The sequence below is a fragment of the Sitophilus oryzae genome, unplaced genomic scaffold, assembly GCF_002938485.1.
Source record: "Sitophilus oryzae breed Bouriz unplaced genomic scaffold, Soryzae_2.0 scaffold_460_pilon_pilon, whole genome shotgun sequence".
In the NCBI taxonomy this organism is placed as follows: Eukaryota; Metazoa; Arthropoda; class Insecta; order Coleoptera; family Curculionidae; genus Sitophilus; species Sitophilus oryzae.
Window position 1 is genome coordinate 141,459 of NW_022147041.1, and position 19,618 is coordinate 161,076.

Sequence of the window (19,618 nt, forward strand, 5' to 3'; positions counted from 1 at the left end):
TATCGCATATAAGGTATTAAAACAGATATTTTAAGAGCAATATGATATGCCAACTTTCATATTACTTGACTAACTTGGATAATACTTTTTTCTATAGTAGAGCAATCAATTTAGAGACGCTTTTGTTTCCACACATGGTTTCTCTAAATAAAGCTACAATTAAAATACAGGGTGGTCCGAACTGTATTCCGGAAATTTCGGCAGCATATTTTGCAGATAAAAAATAAGTAAAACAGTTCATATAAATGTATGTTCTAAAATGCTTAGTTTCGGAGATACAGGGTGCAAAAGTTTCATTCTTATTTCAATTGGTTTCGAATAATTTCTGAAGTAACGTCAATATTTAGATGAAAATTGGTGTCTGAGAGTTTTTTGATATAATAATAATAGCTCCCGTATATAGCGTTTAACGCCTTGGGAGTAGCAAGGTACAGCTTGCCATACCAGAGCCGTTCGGTATACAAGGCAGGTAATGTGGCTAGCACTACGCTTCAACCGCCTATTATTACCTCAGGATTGTGAATCCCAAGTACTCGTTTAAGGGTGAGTCGACCTAGGTACCCAAACTATTTTTATTTTAATAAAAATAGTCGGCTGATGAAATGCGCGGTGTGGGAATCGAACCCACACCGTGAGATTTGTAGACGAGAGCCTGTACCTCTACGCCACCGGGCACCATTTTTGGGGGGAGTTTTTTGATATTATAAGTTTAATTTTGATGTCAATATGACTTCTATTTGTAGGGGAAATCACCTACATGTGTTTTACCTGTTATGAAGAGTAATAATTTTCCGTGCACACCTGTATAAAACTACACATCGATATCATGTAGTTCTTGACTTCCTTGAGGAAAAAAACTTTTTTTTAAATTTATTTTAAATTTTTATAGTTAAATGTTTTAGTTACCTTAAGAAAAGTTTTGGTATGTCAGTATGTTTAGTGACATAATAAATACAGGGTCCGGCAATAGTGCGTCGGGCATTTGTAGCTCTTAGAATAAAAAACTTGAGAATTTTGTTTCAGTGTAAATCCAAAGTATGTACGAGGATGTATTTCAGGAAAATATTTTAACTTCTATAGGATGGCTCAAAAACGTGTGAGTGGATCGGAATGATTTTTTTTAAATGGAACACCCTGTATAGTGGATTGATTTTGCTTCCCTTCAGATCACTTTACATAATTTCTAAGATATGAGTAAACATATTTGATAATTTCAGAGATATTAATAAATAAATAAAAAATTATACTTTTCAGCCTTTTTTAAAAAAATTATTAATAATACAAGAACTGCTCTGAAATCAAAACTGTATTAGGTATTTACTTTAGATGGTCTGCACTTACTTTGCTATAAATATGGAAATCGTAAATCATACAGGATGTTCAGAATTCTACGCCAAACTTTCTAAAATATAAAATAATTTTTCTTCGTTTTTTTTAAATAGAATATCCTGTATATTATTTTTTCAATAGATGGAGAATTAAAAAATGAACATTTTTTGCATTTAGAGTATTTTAAAATTTTTAACGGTTTTGCAGGTATTCGCGGTTTTATATTTCATATGGCATTTTCCACAGTCAACTTTTATCAAAGCCACCCAATGATTTTTTTCACGTATTTTACCCTTGTAAGCGCCATATGAAATAATACTGTGTGTATCTGCAAAACTATTAAAAATTTTGAAATACTTTAATTACAAAAAATGTTCATTTTTTAGCTCTCCATCTAATAAAAAATAATATACAGGGTGTTCCATTTAAAAAAACAAAGAAAAAATATTTTATATTTTAGAAAGTTTGGCGTAGAATATTAAACATCCTGTACGATTTACGATTATCATATTTATAGCAAAGTAAGAACAGACCATCTAAAGTAAATAGCTAATATAGTTTTGATTTCAGAACAGTTCTTGTATTTTTAATATTTTTTTTAGAAGGGTTGAAAAAAATATATTTTTGATTTATTTTTTAACATCTCTGAAACTATCGAAATATATTTACTCATATCTTAGGATTATGTAAAGTGATCTGAAAGGAAACCAAAAATGCAATAATATACAGGGTGTTCCATTTAAAAAAAATCATCCAGATCCACTCACACTTTTTTGAGCCACCCTATAGAAGTTAAAATATTTTCCTGAAATACATCTTGGTACATACTTTAGGTTTAAAGTTATACAAAATTCTCAAGTTATTTATTCTAGGAGCTACAGATGCCCGACGCACTATTGCCGGACCCTGTATAATATAGCGAAATTAAAATAACTTCCGTTGCACATCATAATACGACTACCAGCGAACTCCATAAAACGACGCATGGTGTCATTGATGACGTGCAACGAAAGTTGTTCCATTTTTCCTATATAATATTTTATTAACTATTAAAAACTAAAGAAAACAGTTGTTTGTCTCAATGTGTCTATATCTAGCTGTTCATAATTCAAAGCACTATGATTATCAATTTACATAAATTAGGACAGAACGGTGTTTGTCGGTTTAAGTAGTTTCCTAATAAACATCTAATAACAAAAATACCTAAAAACATAAAAATACAGAAAGAAATACACACACCTCATTTTTTATGACAGTATTTTTTATACAGGGTTGTTCACCACATACGACACGGAGTATTGTAGCTAAACGATGAGATTTTTACAAATTGTAAGTTTGGGGTTCGTTGAAGGACTACTAGAGCTACAATTTAAAAATATCTTTACAAGATACAGAGTGTCTCAAATAAGTAAAAAATATCAAAGTTGTATTTTTTTAAATGAAACACCCTGTATATTAATCACCCAAACCAAACCAAACCAAACCAATCAATCACCCAAACCAAACCAAACCTTACCGTTTTTGAAATATTTTCAATTTTGTGAAATTGCAGTAAAAATTTTAAAGCTTCATTTCTCCAAGGGTATCAACGTTTTTAATACTAAATATTTAATGAAGTTTATTTATTGATCAGTTATTGTGTTGCAATAATAAAAATAATACTACCTTATACAGAGTGTTTAAAAATTTATTTTACATAATTATTAGCTTCAAACGGCAATAACTTCTTTAATTTAAATGGAATGCCCTGTATATTTTAGGAGAATCAGATGCACAATTAAATTGTCTATCAAATTGTATTATACCATTTTTTACCTATCCCTTCAAGTTTTCGTAGAAAATGCATTTTTCTTATAATGTAGACCTCATTTATCAATATATCCATGGAATATTGACATTTTAGATTGTTTTTAAAGCAACAAATGTTACCAAAATGTACAGACTAGTAATATTATCGTTTTTAGCAAAACGATAATATTATAGCCCATTTGTATGCAAAAAGAAAACTATTTAAATCTTTATAAAAGAGTATACCATTAATTAAATATAACACCATTATTTCCGCCCATATACTAATTAATTACATACTTAATTGTGTTCGTTAATAAATTATTATAAATAAATGTGGATTTGAGTCAGAAATCAATATAATAATAAGTTATCAAATTAAAGTCTCTGTTGTTATAAATAAGCATTTATTAAAAAATGAAATATCATTTTTAAGGTGTTACTTTTTATCACACTGTCTAATGCCCATACAAAATTCAGTTTTTTAGTGTTTGGAGCAATTATTATTAATCAACGCAAACAGCCAGTTAATGTAGTTTGAATACTGAAATCATATTAATTGATCCTCTTTAACAAACATCTAAACATTTTTTTTTATTTTTTAATGAAATAAACGAATTATATCGACAATATTAGTATCTGTACTCTTTAAAAATTTGGTACATCTTTAAAAATAATCTAAAATGTCAGTATTCCATGGGTATATTGATAAATGAGTTCTAAATTACAAGAAAATGCATTTTCTACGGAAACTTGAAGAGATAGGTAAAAAATGGTATAATACAATTTGATACAAAATTAAATTGTGCATCTGATTCTCATAAAATATACAGGTTATTCCATTTAAATTAAACAAGTTATTGCCGTTTTAAAATAATAATTATTTAAAATAAATTTTTTAGACACTCTGTAAGGTAGTATTATTTTTTATTATTACAACACAATAACTGATCAGTAAATATTTAGTATTAAAACTTTGATACCCTTGGAGAAATGAAGCCTTAAAATTTTTACTGCAATTCTAAAATTGAAAATATTTCAAAACAGTAAGGTTTAAGTATAATAAACCTTAATCAAATTTACCTTTATTTTAATCGTAGAAACTAAAAATGTAATAATATACAGGGTGTTCCATTTAAAAAAATACAACTTTGATATTTTTTACTTATTTGGGACACTCTTCTGTATCTTGTAAAATTATTTTTAAATTGTACCTCTAATAGTCCTTCATCGAACCCAAAACTTACAATTTGTAAAAATCTCATCGTTTAGCTACAATACCCCGTGTCGTATGTGGTGAACAACCCTGTATAGTGTTGGTATTATTTTGAGTTACACTAATCAATGTATAAAGTTAGTCTCTTTCATTCAGGTATATCTATGGTGTAAATCAAGAAGTGCCAAAAAATTTAGGAAGTGATTTTAAAACTAATACAGGTTTATCATACAAAATTTTTCAATTTGACATTTACTCAAGAAATAATTTGATATACGAGATTTTCTGAAACTATTAATACCGATCGAATAAAAACGGCGTCAGCGATGGCTATGGAATGAAGATCGCTGTCATTTTATATGTAAAATTATATGGGGAATGTCATTGGTGTTCATTTCCAAGCCAACTGGACGCCGTTTTTCTTTCGATCATACGGTATATGAGGAATACGTATACATTGGTTTGTACTTACATTTTACGTCTAACTGTACTGGATTGCTTTCACCGTCACCTTCTTGATTATGCCCTACGCATGTGTAAATACCAGCTCGTGCGGTAGTTATAGCTTGCAGAACCAAACTTTGATTGGTAACAATAGTGCCAGTTGCTAAGTTATTATAAAGTTGCTTTCCCTAAAATAAATAAAACAATTAAACAGATACAGTACATAACATTAACTAAATTACTATAATAAATAGTCTGTTCAACGAGAGAATATATCATGGTGACAGTTGCTGTCTGTCATTTCAATTCATAGGTAAATTGTATTTTCTGTTTTGCATATGTTTGAAAGTGGTAGACAACATTAAATTATGACAGAAAGAATCTTCTTGGGCTGATAATGTCTATAATTGTAAAATTTAAACAATGTTTCGGACAGTAATACATCTTACCAAAACATTGTGCAGCTTTAAAAATTATTGACAATGACAGTCCAACGAAATATTTTATTTCAGTCTTTACATAGTTTCCCTATTTTTTTTAATTACGTTTTTCATTTTTAAATCAAAGTTTTACACAACATCAAATTATGAAAGAAAGAATCTTCTTGGGCTAATAATGTCTATAATTGTGAAATTTAAACAATGTTTTGGACAGTAATATATCTTACCAAAACATTGTGCAGCTTTCAAAATTATAGACAATGCCAGTCCAAGAAAATATTTTATTTCAGTCTTTACATAGTTTTCTTATTTTTTTTTAATTACACTTTTCATTTTTAAATCAAAGTTTATAGACATTTTTTATACTTCGCCCAACTGTAACTTGTAATTTGTAATATTCTAACGTGCGATATATGTTTAGTGGATTTCATTTATTTTATTTATAAACAATGTATTGAGTATACCACATACTGAAATAAATATCTTATTTTTATTATCAAAGATATTTTTCAAGATATTATTAGATATCAATGAATGCCAACGCGATATGTATTTCTTCTATCTCTTATAATCAGAAATCATTTTGGTGATTAAGTAGTTAAATTATTAATTTATTTGTCTAAAGAAATTAAAAATATTATGTTAATATTATACTTACGTTGTGTCTCCAGCTGACTTTGTAGACCCACGGGTTGGATTTAATGTTACATTCGAAGTATACATCTACCCCTTCACGAATGAGGCTGCCATTTAAGTTACTTCCCAGATCAAGTGTTACTAGAGGTACATCTGAAAAGCAAAAATCAATAAACATTAATTTTATCCACGAGTTTCGACAATAGGTTAATTTAACATTTCTTTTAAAATTCATCTTCTGGAGATTCTGGAAATATTTTTTTAAAAATACTTAAAAAACGCATTTTTTAATATGTTTATAGAAATAAGTATAGAGTACATTATATTTTTAGATAGCTCATAACAAGGCTAAATACACTCACCGGCAAAAAAAACGGCCACTAAAAACTAAACTCCCAATTTCAGAGTTCGATTTCTCGCGAACCACTCATTAGATTTTCATGATTTTTTTTTAAATTATAAATTAATTCCTTCTTAACGGATGCTACATCAAAAAATTTTATTCCGAATTTATTTTCAGCATATACAGGGCGCAACAATAAGACGAAGTTTTTTGTACCTGTAGGGTGCAGCAGCTCAAGTAGCTATTAGGGGAATTTCGCCTAAAATGACATACTTTTTAGAATAAACTCTATAACTTTTTTATTTTACAAACGACAACAACCAGAATAGGAACAAATAACATAGGAACATTTATCAAGTTAGTATAGGAACAGTTACTGACTTAAACAAATACAAACATATTTAAATTAATAATCTTAACCTAATATACTCTATGTCATTTTAGGCACATGTAGTCGGATAAAATGACATAGGAATAAACACTGCAAAAATAAACTCATTTTTATCACATACATCGACTATTATGTTGAAGATCAAACACATATATCACAAGTAAACATCTTAGCTTTTGGATCTATTCCGGCGCATTCAATGTGAGACCATTTCATGCATGACTGGCATTTTACCCACATTTCCATAGGTTTGGATCGCAAATAAAGGTCATTGCAGTAGATGCAAGCAACCTCATCGTTGTCGTCGGTAGTAGTGGAATCGGAAAAACGATTCATTATATCGAGCGACACGTTTTGTCTCTTAGACCTAAATTTTTTCATCGGTATTTTTTGTTTTTCTGTCTTCTCTTTTTAATTCATCTAAATTTGGTGTTGAAGTAAAAACCAACGGATCTTGACTGCTTCTCTTTCTTTTGTTTTTTATTTCACGGCTTTTGGAGTGGGCTTTATCTCTTCTAGCCTTACTATCTGGTATTCTGTTTTTGTTCTGAGTTTGTCGATTGTTGAAAAGTATCCATTTCTAATGGATGCTTTTCAATTTGATTTTGCAAACCTGAACATCCAGGTTCAGTGAGATCAGTTTGATCTGATGGTTCTTCTAAGACCAGGTTCGTGACAACAGAAGAATTAAAAGAATTATTTATTAAGAATTAAGTTTAAAATGACATACTATGTTATATTACCCATAAATATGTCCTATGTCATATTACCCATAAATACATTGGCAGCATTTAATTGTTCTAACTTTTCACAAAATATAATTATTAGATTCATTAGCATTGGAAGTTCAAGATAACGGATGGAACTTACCTGCCTTGTAATAATAACTTCCAAAAAAATTACGATTAATTTGAAAATATGAAAAACGAAACTCGTACTAAAAACTGCTTCTGACTCAAAACACATATACTCGTCTAAAAGCTACAAGCCAACTGATTGACATCCCGTATTAAATGTGTCACGTGACGCACATGTGAGGAAGAAGTAGAGATAGAACAACACCAACGGGAAATTTGAATTTGGGCAGTATGTCATTTTACCCGCATATGTCATTTTAAGCGAAATTCCCCTACTAAATCAAATCACATTGTAGCTTTATCTTTTGTGAGCATTTTGTTTTTTTAATCACGACACTATCTCTGTTTGTATTGAGGATACGCTGTTTTAAAACGAACGTCTCGGAAAAATGCTTCGCAGGCAAAACCACGATTCATCCTTGAAATGGACTTTAGTCAATATCACTCAATGGACTTTACTCAATATCCCAATTCACATGTAAACGCGCAAACTGAAGACATGATCGATGATGTCTTGGAAGTAGCTGTTTTCTATAAGTGTTCGTTGGATTGTTCTCTCACTGACTTGAGTTCTACGCACGGCTTGTAGCAGATGTTGATTCTGAAACGCTGTAATTCTACGATTTCGTTATAAGTATTCAGGACAATAAAGCGGTCGTCAATTGCATTTGTCTTCCGTTTTCTTCCGGAACCCACTCGCCTGGTGAAATTTCCCGTTTCCATATACCGATTCCAGGCATCCTGGACTGTTGTTCGAGGTATACCCAGGGTATCGGACACATAACGTTGACTTCGGCCATCCTCAATTAAAGCCACAATACGAGCAACATCCATGTCATATTGCAAATACTCATAAATCCGTTTTCGTGTATGTCGCCTTGATTATTTATACATAAAACTTTCTGCCTGCGAAGCATTTTTCCGAGATGTTCGTTTTAAAGCAGCGTATCTCTAATACAAACAGAGATAATGTCGTGATCATAGATAAGAGACATAATATTAAATAGATAGGCAACTTATAATACATTTCAATTTTATTATACAAGGGCGCCTCTGGTAGTCGGAGGAAGAAATACTAAGGGAAGAGTGGGGTGCGGGGAAGGGGGGTTGTTTTAGTTAATTTAAAATAAATTTAGTCATACATGTAAGAACACTTTGTGTGCTTTTAATTAGGTCGAACATATTATAAACGATAAATCGACTTAATTAAGAGCATACAAAGTGTTCTTATATGTCGGATATTAATTAAAAAAAATATTAAACACTAGTAATAGTATATATTAAGTTGTTATAGTTATAATTTAATCTTTGGCGGTTTTCAGCAAGTAGCAGGCAGTTTTACATAATTTTCCTCCCTTTGAAGTGAATTGGAAACGGCTATATAATTTTGGTGTAGGCAAGATTCCCAGTTTGTTTCCGTTTGAGACCTGAAATAATAAAAACAAATTAAATTAGATTTAATCATCTGCTGATCATGCTAATATAACGCAACGCGCGTCCTTAATTCCTCCCATGCACCGTAAAAAAAAATAAATAATTGCTCAGCAAGTAGCATTTCTTAGTACTAATACAGTACTAATTTAAAAATCTATAACTGTAAGTAGATATATTTAATTACTTACCATTGTATTCTTAGGAAACCCGGTGTACAACAATTAAACTCCATGATAAAAAATAACTAAGAGTCTATACAAAACACAAATTGTCCCACCCATTTTTAAAAAAAAACATTGTCTAAAACAGAATACTGCCAAAAATCGGAAGGCATTGGTTTTACAATAATTCGACAAACAAAACTAAATTAAACCGTAAAATCACAACAAAAGCGTCTCTGGGTGTCTTGTGTCAGTTAAAAATCAAATTTTATTATTGTCAGATATTGACATTTGCATTGTTGATATTGACAGTTTTAATATTTTGCGCCTCTGCATCTTGGAGGAAAAACTATTTTTAATGAACTGTCATTTCCATTTAAGTTTCCCGTGATTAAAAGGTCGTGATTAAAAAAACCAAAATGCCCACAAAAGATGAGGCTACAATGTGATTTAGTTTGGTTTGACAATAGCTACTACAGCTGCTGCACCCTACAGGGTGTTACAAAGTACGGGCAAAAAACTTCGTCTTATTGTTGTGCCCTGTATATGCTTAAAATAAATTTGGAATAAAAATTTCTGACGTGGCATCCGTTAAGAAGGAACTAATTTACAATTTAAAAAAAAATGATCAAAATCTAATGAGTGGTTCGCGAGAAATCCAACTTTGAAATTGGGACTAGTTTTTAATGGTCGGCTTTTTTTGTGGGTGAGTTAAAAAAAAGAAAATAATTTACAGGATATCCCCTTTAAAAAACATAAGTTTGTGTCATATCTCTAAAATGATAGCTCCCAGTAAAATTCTAGTTACGCCATTGAATTTTAGGTTAAATAATGTCAATGTCATAATCTATTAAATTACTTTTATTTAAAATTAAAACATATTGTGTCTTTAAAATGCTTTGTGCATAGTTGTTTATTCTGACTGAAACCTGTCACAGATTAATAACTAAACCTTGTAGCAGCCTAAAATAATTTCTTATTTTTGCGCTACATCTCTAGCAGAAAAGCAAATAATGCCCATCCCTAGTTGGTACCGCTGCAATTTTCGTAGTACCGTGAATGCCGTTCAATGTGGTGGCGCAGGGTTGCCATTTATATTATTATTTAAATTTTTCTTTAAATGTTATTAATAACTTTCCTGAGGTTTCCCTATTTCGAGCACAGTTTGGTGTGTTGATTTTTTGTCTTCAAAAGATAATCTCTGGCCGAATTTTAACATTTTATTCGGATTTTTCGACACTTCCATTTCAACCACTGGTGAAGTCCCAGGGTGGTTCTCGTCTTCTTTGAAAAGTTTTTTTTTGGTATCATCGTATGTGGCGGAGAATAGCCCTGCGAGTAAGTTATAGTTTTTTCTTTTACTTTCTTTCATATACTTAGAGAAAAAATCATTTATTATAGGTGTGTCCCTTACCAACTTAAGGGGAAGATTTGACATTTTGGGAGTTTTTTGGAGTAGTTTTTTGGAGTAATTTTTTATGGAGTAATTTTTTGGACGAGTTTTTTTAAGAAGATTGAGCAGTAGTTTTTTTTTTGAGCCGAAGATTTTGAGCAGTTTTGGGTTTTTCTGAATGGTTCTGTGAAGGTTCCCTGTTGGAGGCTGGTGTGAAATTGACGAGTTTTCACCTTTCCTGGAATTTACAAGTTTTCTAATGGTTTGAAGCAGTTACGTAATGGATATGGGCCCCAGTACGACACCAAATCAACACTGATTGACTACAGCTTCAGAGCTAAGTACTCATTTACGTTTTGCTTTAGAATCTTTTTGCCTTTTTCTTAACTTTCTACTGAAACTTACCTTATCTTGAAACCTCTTTTTTAATGAAACTTAAAGAAACGATTACGTTTGATGATTTATATTTTGTAATATTTAATTTAAGTTTCGCTATATTAATATAATATTAATTTATTGTTTTTTTAAATGACCTTTTAATTCACTTTCAAATTGGAGTTATTTAATTATTAATAAATGTACATAGTTTTTTATTAAATTTTGTTGTTTTATATTTGTTGATATATCATTACTGAACATCTTTAGCTTGTGGTAATTTTCTTAATTTTTTAAATATCACCTTAACTTGGCTTAAATTAAGTGGTGCCCAACAATATGCAAAAATAATTAAATGAACCTACCTATTGTTCACCAGACGAAGAGCAGCCGTACGCTGCGGTTTTCTTTTTAATTTTTACCATCTTCTTTTATAATTTTTCTTAACCTTTTAAAAAGTCGCCGCAACCTGGCAAACTTTTTCAGGATAAATTTCTAATATTAATTTTATGAGTGAATTTCGACATTTCCCTCGTTCTGACTAAACCAATCTTGAGTGTAGTAACTTCTGATAACTTTTACACGGACTGTAAACGCGTTAAGTGCTTTTCTCTTTGTACTCGATCTAGCGTCTAGAAAGTTCTAGGTTTTACCGTGGGTCGTAATTCCGAATATGTGTTTTGCGGCGAACTTTGTCCAGATAGAAATTAAAATATGGCTGGTTAGAGCCCCTTACCGTCCTTTGAGTGGCCTTTAAAACTTTTAAAAGCGCACTAGTTTTATCGGTTATAGTGGTCAAAGGTTTGCGGCGTATTAATAATTTGTGGATATTGGCAATTTAAAAATACCCTGGTCGACTTCATAAGAAATAAAATGCTCCAAATTTTCTTTTAGATAGAAGATTGATGTAATACATAAGAAAATAAATTTAATTTGCCATGAAATTTGTATTCCTCTGAAAGGCAATTGAATCTGTGTAAACCATAATTACAAGGTTGTCCAGCCTTCCGATCGAAAAAAAGCTTTAAATCAGGTTTCAAGTTTTTTAAGAGATTTTCCTATTTTATTTCAAATATACGGGCAATACAATAATGGTTGTGCTTCTAATAATGTTTTCTTACCATATCGGGTGCGTCTCAAAAGTGGCTCACCCTATAACTTTTTTATTTTTTCAGATAAAACAACGATATTTGGTATGTTAGTATATGACATAAATTAGGATTGATTGACATATTCAACTGTTTTCGGGGTCACTTCCGGTTTCCACCGGAAATGACTACAACTTTGATATTTAAATGACACCCTCGGTATTTTTTTAATCTGATAGAAAATGACACTCAATGAATGGCATATCATATGTCAACTTTTGGTATTTTTGCATATGGTTTATTTGAAATTGAAACATGCGATTCATAACGACAACTTGACTCCGAAATACCAAGTGTGGTATCAAATTATTCGTAAAAATGCTAATGAGCCACCCTCGTTCCATTTGATAGAATTGATACATGATTAAAAAAAATATACTTTGGACATCTTTACCAGGCCAGGACAAGAAACTAAATACATTAGATGATCAAATGTATTTCCGAGGCTCGTTGATTAAAAATTTGAGTTTTTAACACAGTCAATTACATTTCGTATATATACAGGGTGTTTCAAAACAAATGCGAAAAACTTCAGGGGGTGATTTCTTGTTCAAAATAAAGGGTAGTTTGCTTCATAAACGTTGGGTCAAAAGTCAACCATTAGGGAGATATGGCGGTACAAAGATGACGGAAAAATAATGTTTTTATTTTTTATCTTGAAAACGAAAAGAGATAGACTAATAAAATTTTATGGAAGCAGTACTGTTATGAAAACACACTTTCTGGTAATTTTTTCACTTTTTTAAAATGAGTGGAAGAGGTTGAAATAAACTACCCCTATCATTCTTGTTAACGAAATTTAAAGAAAAATCTTATCAAATACATGCAAACAAATTAATTTGGATAGTATAGTTTGTTTAGAAACTTTTTTATCTCTTGTATTTTTTTGATAAAACTCACCGATTTGAAATTAAAAAATAAAATGTAAAGCATTACATGTCAGGACAAAAAACATTTTCTGAAAAGAATCTAGTGGGCTGCTGTAATTTTTTTAGGAAAAAAATCTAGTCGGCCGCTGTTACTTTTAGGATGTTCCTAATATTATTTTATTTGACATTACTCTACTGCAATACGTTATTATCTAGATGATTATTATTATCGTTATTATCACTAGATTCTTAATCTAAAAATGTTTTTGTCTTGACATGTAATGCTTTACATTTTATTTTTTTAATTTCCAATCGGTGAGTTTTATCAAAAAACACAAGAGGTAAAAAGTTTCTAAACAAACTAAACTATCCAAATTAAAGCGTTTGCATGTGTTTGATAAGATTTTTCTTTAAATTTCGTTAACAGAATGATAGGGGTAGTTTATTTCAACCCCTTCCACTCATTTTAAAAAGTAAAAATTACCTGAAAGTGTGTTTTTCATAACAGTAATGTTTACCACTAAAATTTCATTAGTCTATCTCTTTTCGTTTTCAAGATAAAAAATAAAAACATTATTTTTCCGTCATCTTTTTACAGCGATACCCTAATGGTTGACTTTTGACCCAACGTTTATAAAGCAAACTACCCTTTATTTTGAACAAGGAATCACCCCCTAAAGTTTTCCGCATTTGTTTTGAAACACCCTGTATATCCTTAAAAATCCAAGTTCTTAAATTTAAGGAAACTCCAAAAAAGCATAAAACGGAGGCGTAGAATAAGTGTAAAAGTTAAAATATTTATTAACGCTTTATAGAAATCGTTTTTAAAAATATCCAATTTGACTAAATATAACTTATAAACAGTATTTAAATATAGAAAGAATAATATGAAATTTCAACTCAAAATATAGTATCCACGAGCACTTTTTAAAATTATTGAATACATTGTTAGCCGGGAATAAATGTTATTTAATTTTTTATTGCTATATTTTAAAATAAACGCACGTAGATTATTTTGAGCTAAAAGCGATATGGATGTTGTTTTCATATTTAAATTGTTTGATATTAAATATTTCTAAAAATGGTTGCGTTTCTCTACAGAGAAAAAAAATATAAAACTGTTTTTGCTATAGTAATAAATGATTTAATTTTTCACCTTGTTAGAATTTTAAATTAATTTTGTTGACCATGTTAGTGTGATATTTGATTATAGTCTACATTCAAGTAACATATTTTAAGTCCAAGGATGTAATATAAAAAGTCGTTACATATGAAAAACATTTCCTAATTTTTGGTGTTTTACAATATTATAGTAGGTCTAACTGGTCCCAACAAAATGTATAAACTCTGCAGAGTTATTAAATCCTATGATATATGCCTAGGAAAAATATGCATGCAGGGAAAGAACTTCATAGCCACCACCGTCCAGAGAAATAACTTGAGGTTTAATAAGTAATTAAATTTAAAGTCCATTTAATTGCGTCATTTTTTTTTTGCCAAGAAGTGAACTTTCTGGAGCCTCTGATCAAGTTAATATACCTACTTTTGAAGATCTACACTGCCTCATATCTGGTGTATTTTTAAAACGTTTTTTTTTTAGTTTGTCAGGCGTTTTCTGTTCAAATTCATCTATATATATAAATCTGACTGTCCTGACTGATACTGACTCATCAACGCCCAGACCAAACCCTTGGCCCTAGAAAGCTGAAATTTTGCACAGGGGTTCCTTTTATGATGTTTACGTAAGATAAGAAAGGATTTTTAAAAATTCATCCCCTAAGGGGGTAAAAAGGGGGGTGGAATATTACAATATTTTTTATTTAAAAAACGGTCAATTTCCGAAAAACGCTGAAACACGTATATTTTATTTTCTTTTTTTACATATTTTCAGATTTTTTAAAAATGTATACAGGGTGTTTCTTTGAAAATCTGGTCATTGATTAATCACGATCCTGCTTAAAGCGCTTGACGTAAAAAGCTGATTTTTGGAAAACTGGATTGACTTTAGGTGTAGGAGGTTCGATAAGAAGGGATTTTACGAAACTCGAATTCTAAGGGGTGAAACGCCCTCAAATATTAGAATATTTTTTATTTAAAAAACGGTCAAGTTTCCGAAAAAACGCGTAAACACGTATATTTTATTTTCTTTTTTTACATATTTTAAGATTTTTAAAATGTATACAGGGTGTTTCTTGAAAATCTGGTCATTGATTAATCACGATCCTGCTTAAAGCGCTTGACGTAAAAAGCTGATTTTTGGAAAACGGATTGACTTTAGGGTGTAGAGGTTCGATAAGAAGGGATTTTTCGAAACTCGAATTCTAAGGGGGTGAAACCGCCCCTCAAATATTAGAATATTTTTATTTAAAAAACGGTCAAGTTTCCGAAAAAACGCGTAAACACTTATATTTTATTTTCTTTTTTTACATATTTTAAGATTTTTTAAAAATGTATACAGGGTGTTTCATAAAATATGGTCATTGAGTAATCACGATTCTGCTTAAACTGCTTGACGTTTAAAGCTGATTTTTGGCAAACGGATTGACTGTGGGGTGTAGAGGTTCGATAAGAAGGGGTTTCTCGAATCTCAAATTCTAAGAAGGGTGAAAACGCCCCTCAAATAATCTATACTAATATATAAAATTCTTAAGTGACTCACTGATTAATCACGGTCCTGCTCAAACCACTCAACGTAAGAAGCTCAATTTTGGCATACAGGTTGATTCTAGGTGTAGTGGTTCGATAAGAAGGGATTTTCGAAATCCCAGTTCAAGGGGGTGAAACCACCCCGCAAGTATTACCATATTTTTTATTTAAAAAACGATCAAGTTTCCGAAAACGCTTGAACACGTATATTTTATTTTGTTTTTACATATTTTAAGATTTTTAAAAAATGTATACAAGGGTGTTTCTGAAAAAATCTGGTCATTGATTAATAGCTCGATCATGCTTAAAGCGCTTGACGTAAAAAAGCTAATTTTTGGAAAACGGATTGACTTTTAGCGTGTAGAGGTTCGATAAGAGGATTTTTTCCAAACTCGAATTCTAAGGGGGTGAAACCACCCCTCAAATATTAGAATATATTTTATTTAAAATCCGGTGAGTTTTTCGGAAAACTCTTAAACACGTATATTTTATTTTGTTGTTTTACATATTTTAAAATTTTTTAAAGAATTTATACAAGGTGTTTCATAAAATAGAACCATTGAGTAATCACGATTCTGCTTTAAAACTGCTTGACGTTTAAAGCTGATTTTGGAAAACGGATTGACTGTGGGGTGTAGAGGTTCGATAAGGAGGGGTTTCTCGAATCTCAAATTCCAACAGGGTGAAACGCGCCTCAAATATTACAATATTTGTTATTTGAAAAAAAACGGTTAGTCTTTTCAGGAAAACGCGCTTGGACACATATAATTTATTTTGTTTTTTACATATTTTGAAATTTTTGTAAAAAATTATACAGGGTGTTCCAAAAAATTAGGTAATTGATTAACCACGATTCTGCTCCAGTTTGTATGTTAATGGAAATTCTTGCTTTGCTTTATCATATCACCATTACAAATTACAAATGATTAATTCGACGTGAACGAAGTCGCGGGTACATGCTAGTTGTATTTATAAACCAGGTCTCTTTTTCATTAATTTTTTTCCTGATTTCAAAGTTTAGTGTCTATTTCATTTCCCGTTAGTATAATTAGTAAACTTACAAAACATAATTATTACAGGTATACCTATATATTATTACAGGTTCTGAAGCATTTCTGGCTCTCCTGTAAAATTAGTAAAATAAGCGCTTATCATGTTTTTCTCCTGGACCCTTCAATAGATTTACAAATATGTTATACCGTACTGGCAACTGTTACTTTTGGGTCGGCATTTACATGTGTGGAAGTAAATCGCATAGGGATCTTATTAAGTCGGAGTGAGAGAAATGCGATCGGCTGACGCGACGCGCGACGGTGTGCTGTTGCGGCGTTGCCGGTACGCCTTTCCCTATCAAGTAAAGTAAAATCACGATCGCAAACCGCTTATTTTTAAAAGACTTTTATTTTCAAGAGATAACTAGATAAAATCATTAGACATGTTTCTAAGCATCTGAAATGGAATTATAAGGATATCGTTAAGGTGTCATTTTTTTTATAACGAGAAAACGTCAGTAATCGCGATAATTTAAAAACTCAACTTTTTAACACATAACAGGCCATAACTCAAGAACCACTTTAGATATTGAAACTTTTTTTTATTTTCAAGATCGGATATTTTACAATATGTTAACATAAGAAAAATTCGATAAGGTTGTTTTTTCCATTCAAAAATTGTAAACAATCCATCTATTTACTTTTAGAGCATAGCAATTTTCAGCAATCGTGTAATTTTTTTTCACATACTGTCTACAAAGAAAATACATCATAAATATTAACAAAGTTCTTGAAAAAACTACAATCTATTATTTCTAATAGATTTCGAGATATCAATTTTTGAATTCAGAGTTCTAATAGCGCGACCACTATCGAACACCCACTCAATTCCACTTATTTTTACCAAAAATGCAAGTGTTTCTAGCTTGCACTTAAAAAAAATTCAAGCTATAGGGAAAATTACAACGACTCGTTAATAAATAAACAAATTAAGTATCACGAGATGTAATTAAATCGTGAAGCTGAACGCATGACGTACACCTTTCCCTAGAACTTTAAGTACTGACAGAGGTATTGATTGGGTCGACCTGTCAACTGCGACAAATCTGCTATATCCCCTTCCACGTCTCTTAGCAATGTGCACAGTTTCTCGGTTTATTTCATACGTTTGGCAGCGTGTTTACTGTCCTCTCTTTGTTCAGTACATTATAAACGCATTGTACTCTTCTTACATACGGAAATCTCGACCCAAGACTAACCTTTGCCAGCCCTTAGTATGTTGTTAGGCATGATACGTAATATTTTATCTTTATGAGTTAACCTCTAAATTGCAAAATATGTAAACAAACCATTGATATAAAATATGCAATAGTTCAAAGCCATTTAACAAGGAATTTTATGTAAAATTGTTCAACCAAGATGGGGGTGAATATATTTTGTAATCGATTCTTAGCAAAATACAGAATGTGTTAAAAATAATATTGCACTCAAAAAACGTTTTACTCTACATTCTAATATTTGTTCTTTGTTACTTACGGTGTATATCTAATTTCCATCCATCTTCAATTCCACTGTCGGAGATTTGGGGTTGTTGACCTCGGCAAGATAGGTACTTCCCTGAGTCTTCAACAGTTGGTACGAATGTTAAAACACTGGTAGTTACGTTGCCGTCTGGACTTGTCTGAAATAAACAAATAACATTATTTAGTTAACCATTTGTCAAATTAAAGTATCTAGATATTCGAGTTTTTATTTTTTAGAGATTAATTTGCTCTTAACTGCAAACTTTGGAATTTTCATTGTTAGGTACTAATTTAATCTCAGAGTTTGACAGGGCAAGTTTAACGCCCTTTAAACAAGAAAGCACTAAAAAATCACAAGTTTTATCACAGTTTGGCGCTAATGGACGATCTATACAGGGTGGTAGAAATTCGGGGTACGAGCATTGGTATCTGGGAAACCGTAATAGATACGAACATTGTTAAAATGGGACAAAGTTGCGCCTTGGGATGTTCAACAAGATGCCATTAAAAAAGTTGTAAAATTTTCAAGGATTGCTGAGTTTTTCGGAAAAAACGGATATTTTTGAAAATCAATTTTATTTTTTCCTGTCGTTAATTTTTAATAAATCAAAAAAAACGAGCACATTCTCATAGCCACTTTATTAGGGCTATCTGACAGTGTTTTTAGATTTTCAAATTAGCTGATAATTTGTGAGATACAGAGGCGATTTTAATTTTTTTAAATGCGGACCTGCATTTTTTATTTCCATTGTTTATTCCTACATCTTTATATACAGGGTGGTCCGAACTGTATTCCGGAAACTTCCACAGCATATTTTACTGATAAAAATAAGTAAAAAAGTTCATATAAATGTATGTCTTAAAATGCTTAGTTTCAGAGAAGTTTCATTTTTATTTCAATTTTTTCCAAATAATTTCTGAAGTGACGTCAATATTAGGATGAAAATAGGTGTCTGGGAGTTTTTTGACGTGATAAATTTGATTTTGATGTCAATATCACTCCTCTTTGTAGGGGGCGCCACCTACATGTGTTTTAACTGTTTTGAAGAGTAATAACTTTTTGTCCATACCTGTATAAAACTACTGAGTGAAAAAATATACATTTCCGTGATTTCCTACGTCAAAAATATCTCTTGGTAAAAATCGCTACGAGCAACCGTTCTCAAGATATTTAGAATGGAAATAGTCAATACATGTCATTATTGACTAAAAATAAACGTGTTGAGTAGTTAGTTATTTGATTGAAATGGAAAATTTGGGAAATTCTTATCTTTTTAAACTAACCATAAATTGTTGCACAAAAACATTTCAAATTTATGATTTCAGTCTAATAACTATTTAGTCAACATGTTTAATTTATGTCAATGATGACAGGTATTGGTAACTTCGATTCCAAATATCCCAAGAACCATTACTCGTAGCGATTTTTACCTACAGACCTTTTTCCGTAGAACACGTCATAAATGTATATTTTTAACTCACTAGTTATATACAGGTACGGACGAAAAGTTATTACTCTTCTAACCAGTTAAAAAATATGTAGATGGCGCCCTCTACAAGTAAGAGTCATATTGATAACAAAATCAAGTTTCTCATATCAAAAAACTCCCAAACACCAATTTTCATCGAAATA

The 19,618-nt window shown here is 30.9% G+C and overlaps 1 protein-coding gene across 1 annotated transcript in view; it reads right to left on the reverse strand.

Annotated features, from left to right (window-relative positions):
• Nucleotides 1–19,618, reverse strand: part of LOC115885855 — a 335,423-nt gene that overhangs the window by 57,880 nt on the left and 257,925 nt on the right. The window contains exons 5-7 of the mRNA XM_030904879.1: nucleotides 17,999–18,143; nucleotides 5,876–6,006; nucleotides 4,806–4,965 (exon numbers count right to left, since the gene is read on the reverse strand). Coding sequence (XP_030760739.1) covers nucleotides 4,806–4,965; nucleotides 5,876–6,006; nucleotides 17,999–18,143 — 436 coding nt within the window. The remainder of the gene's footprint in view (nucleotides 1–4,805; nucleotides 4,966–5,875; nucleotides 6,007–17,998; nucleotides 18,144–19,618) is intronic.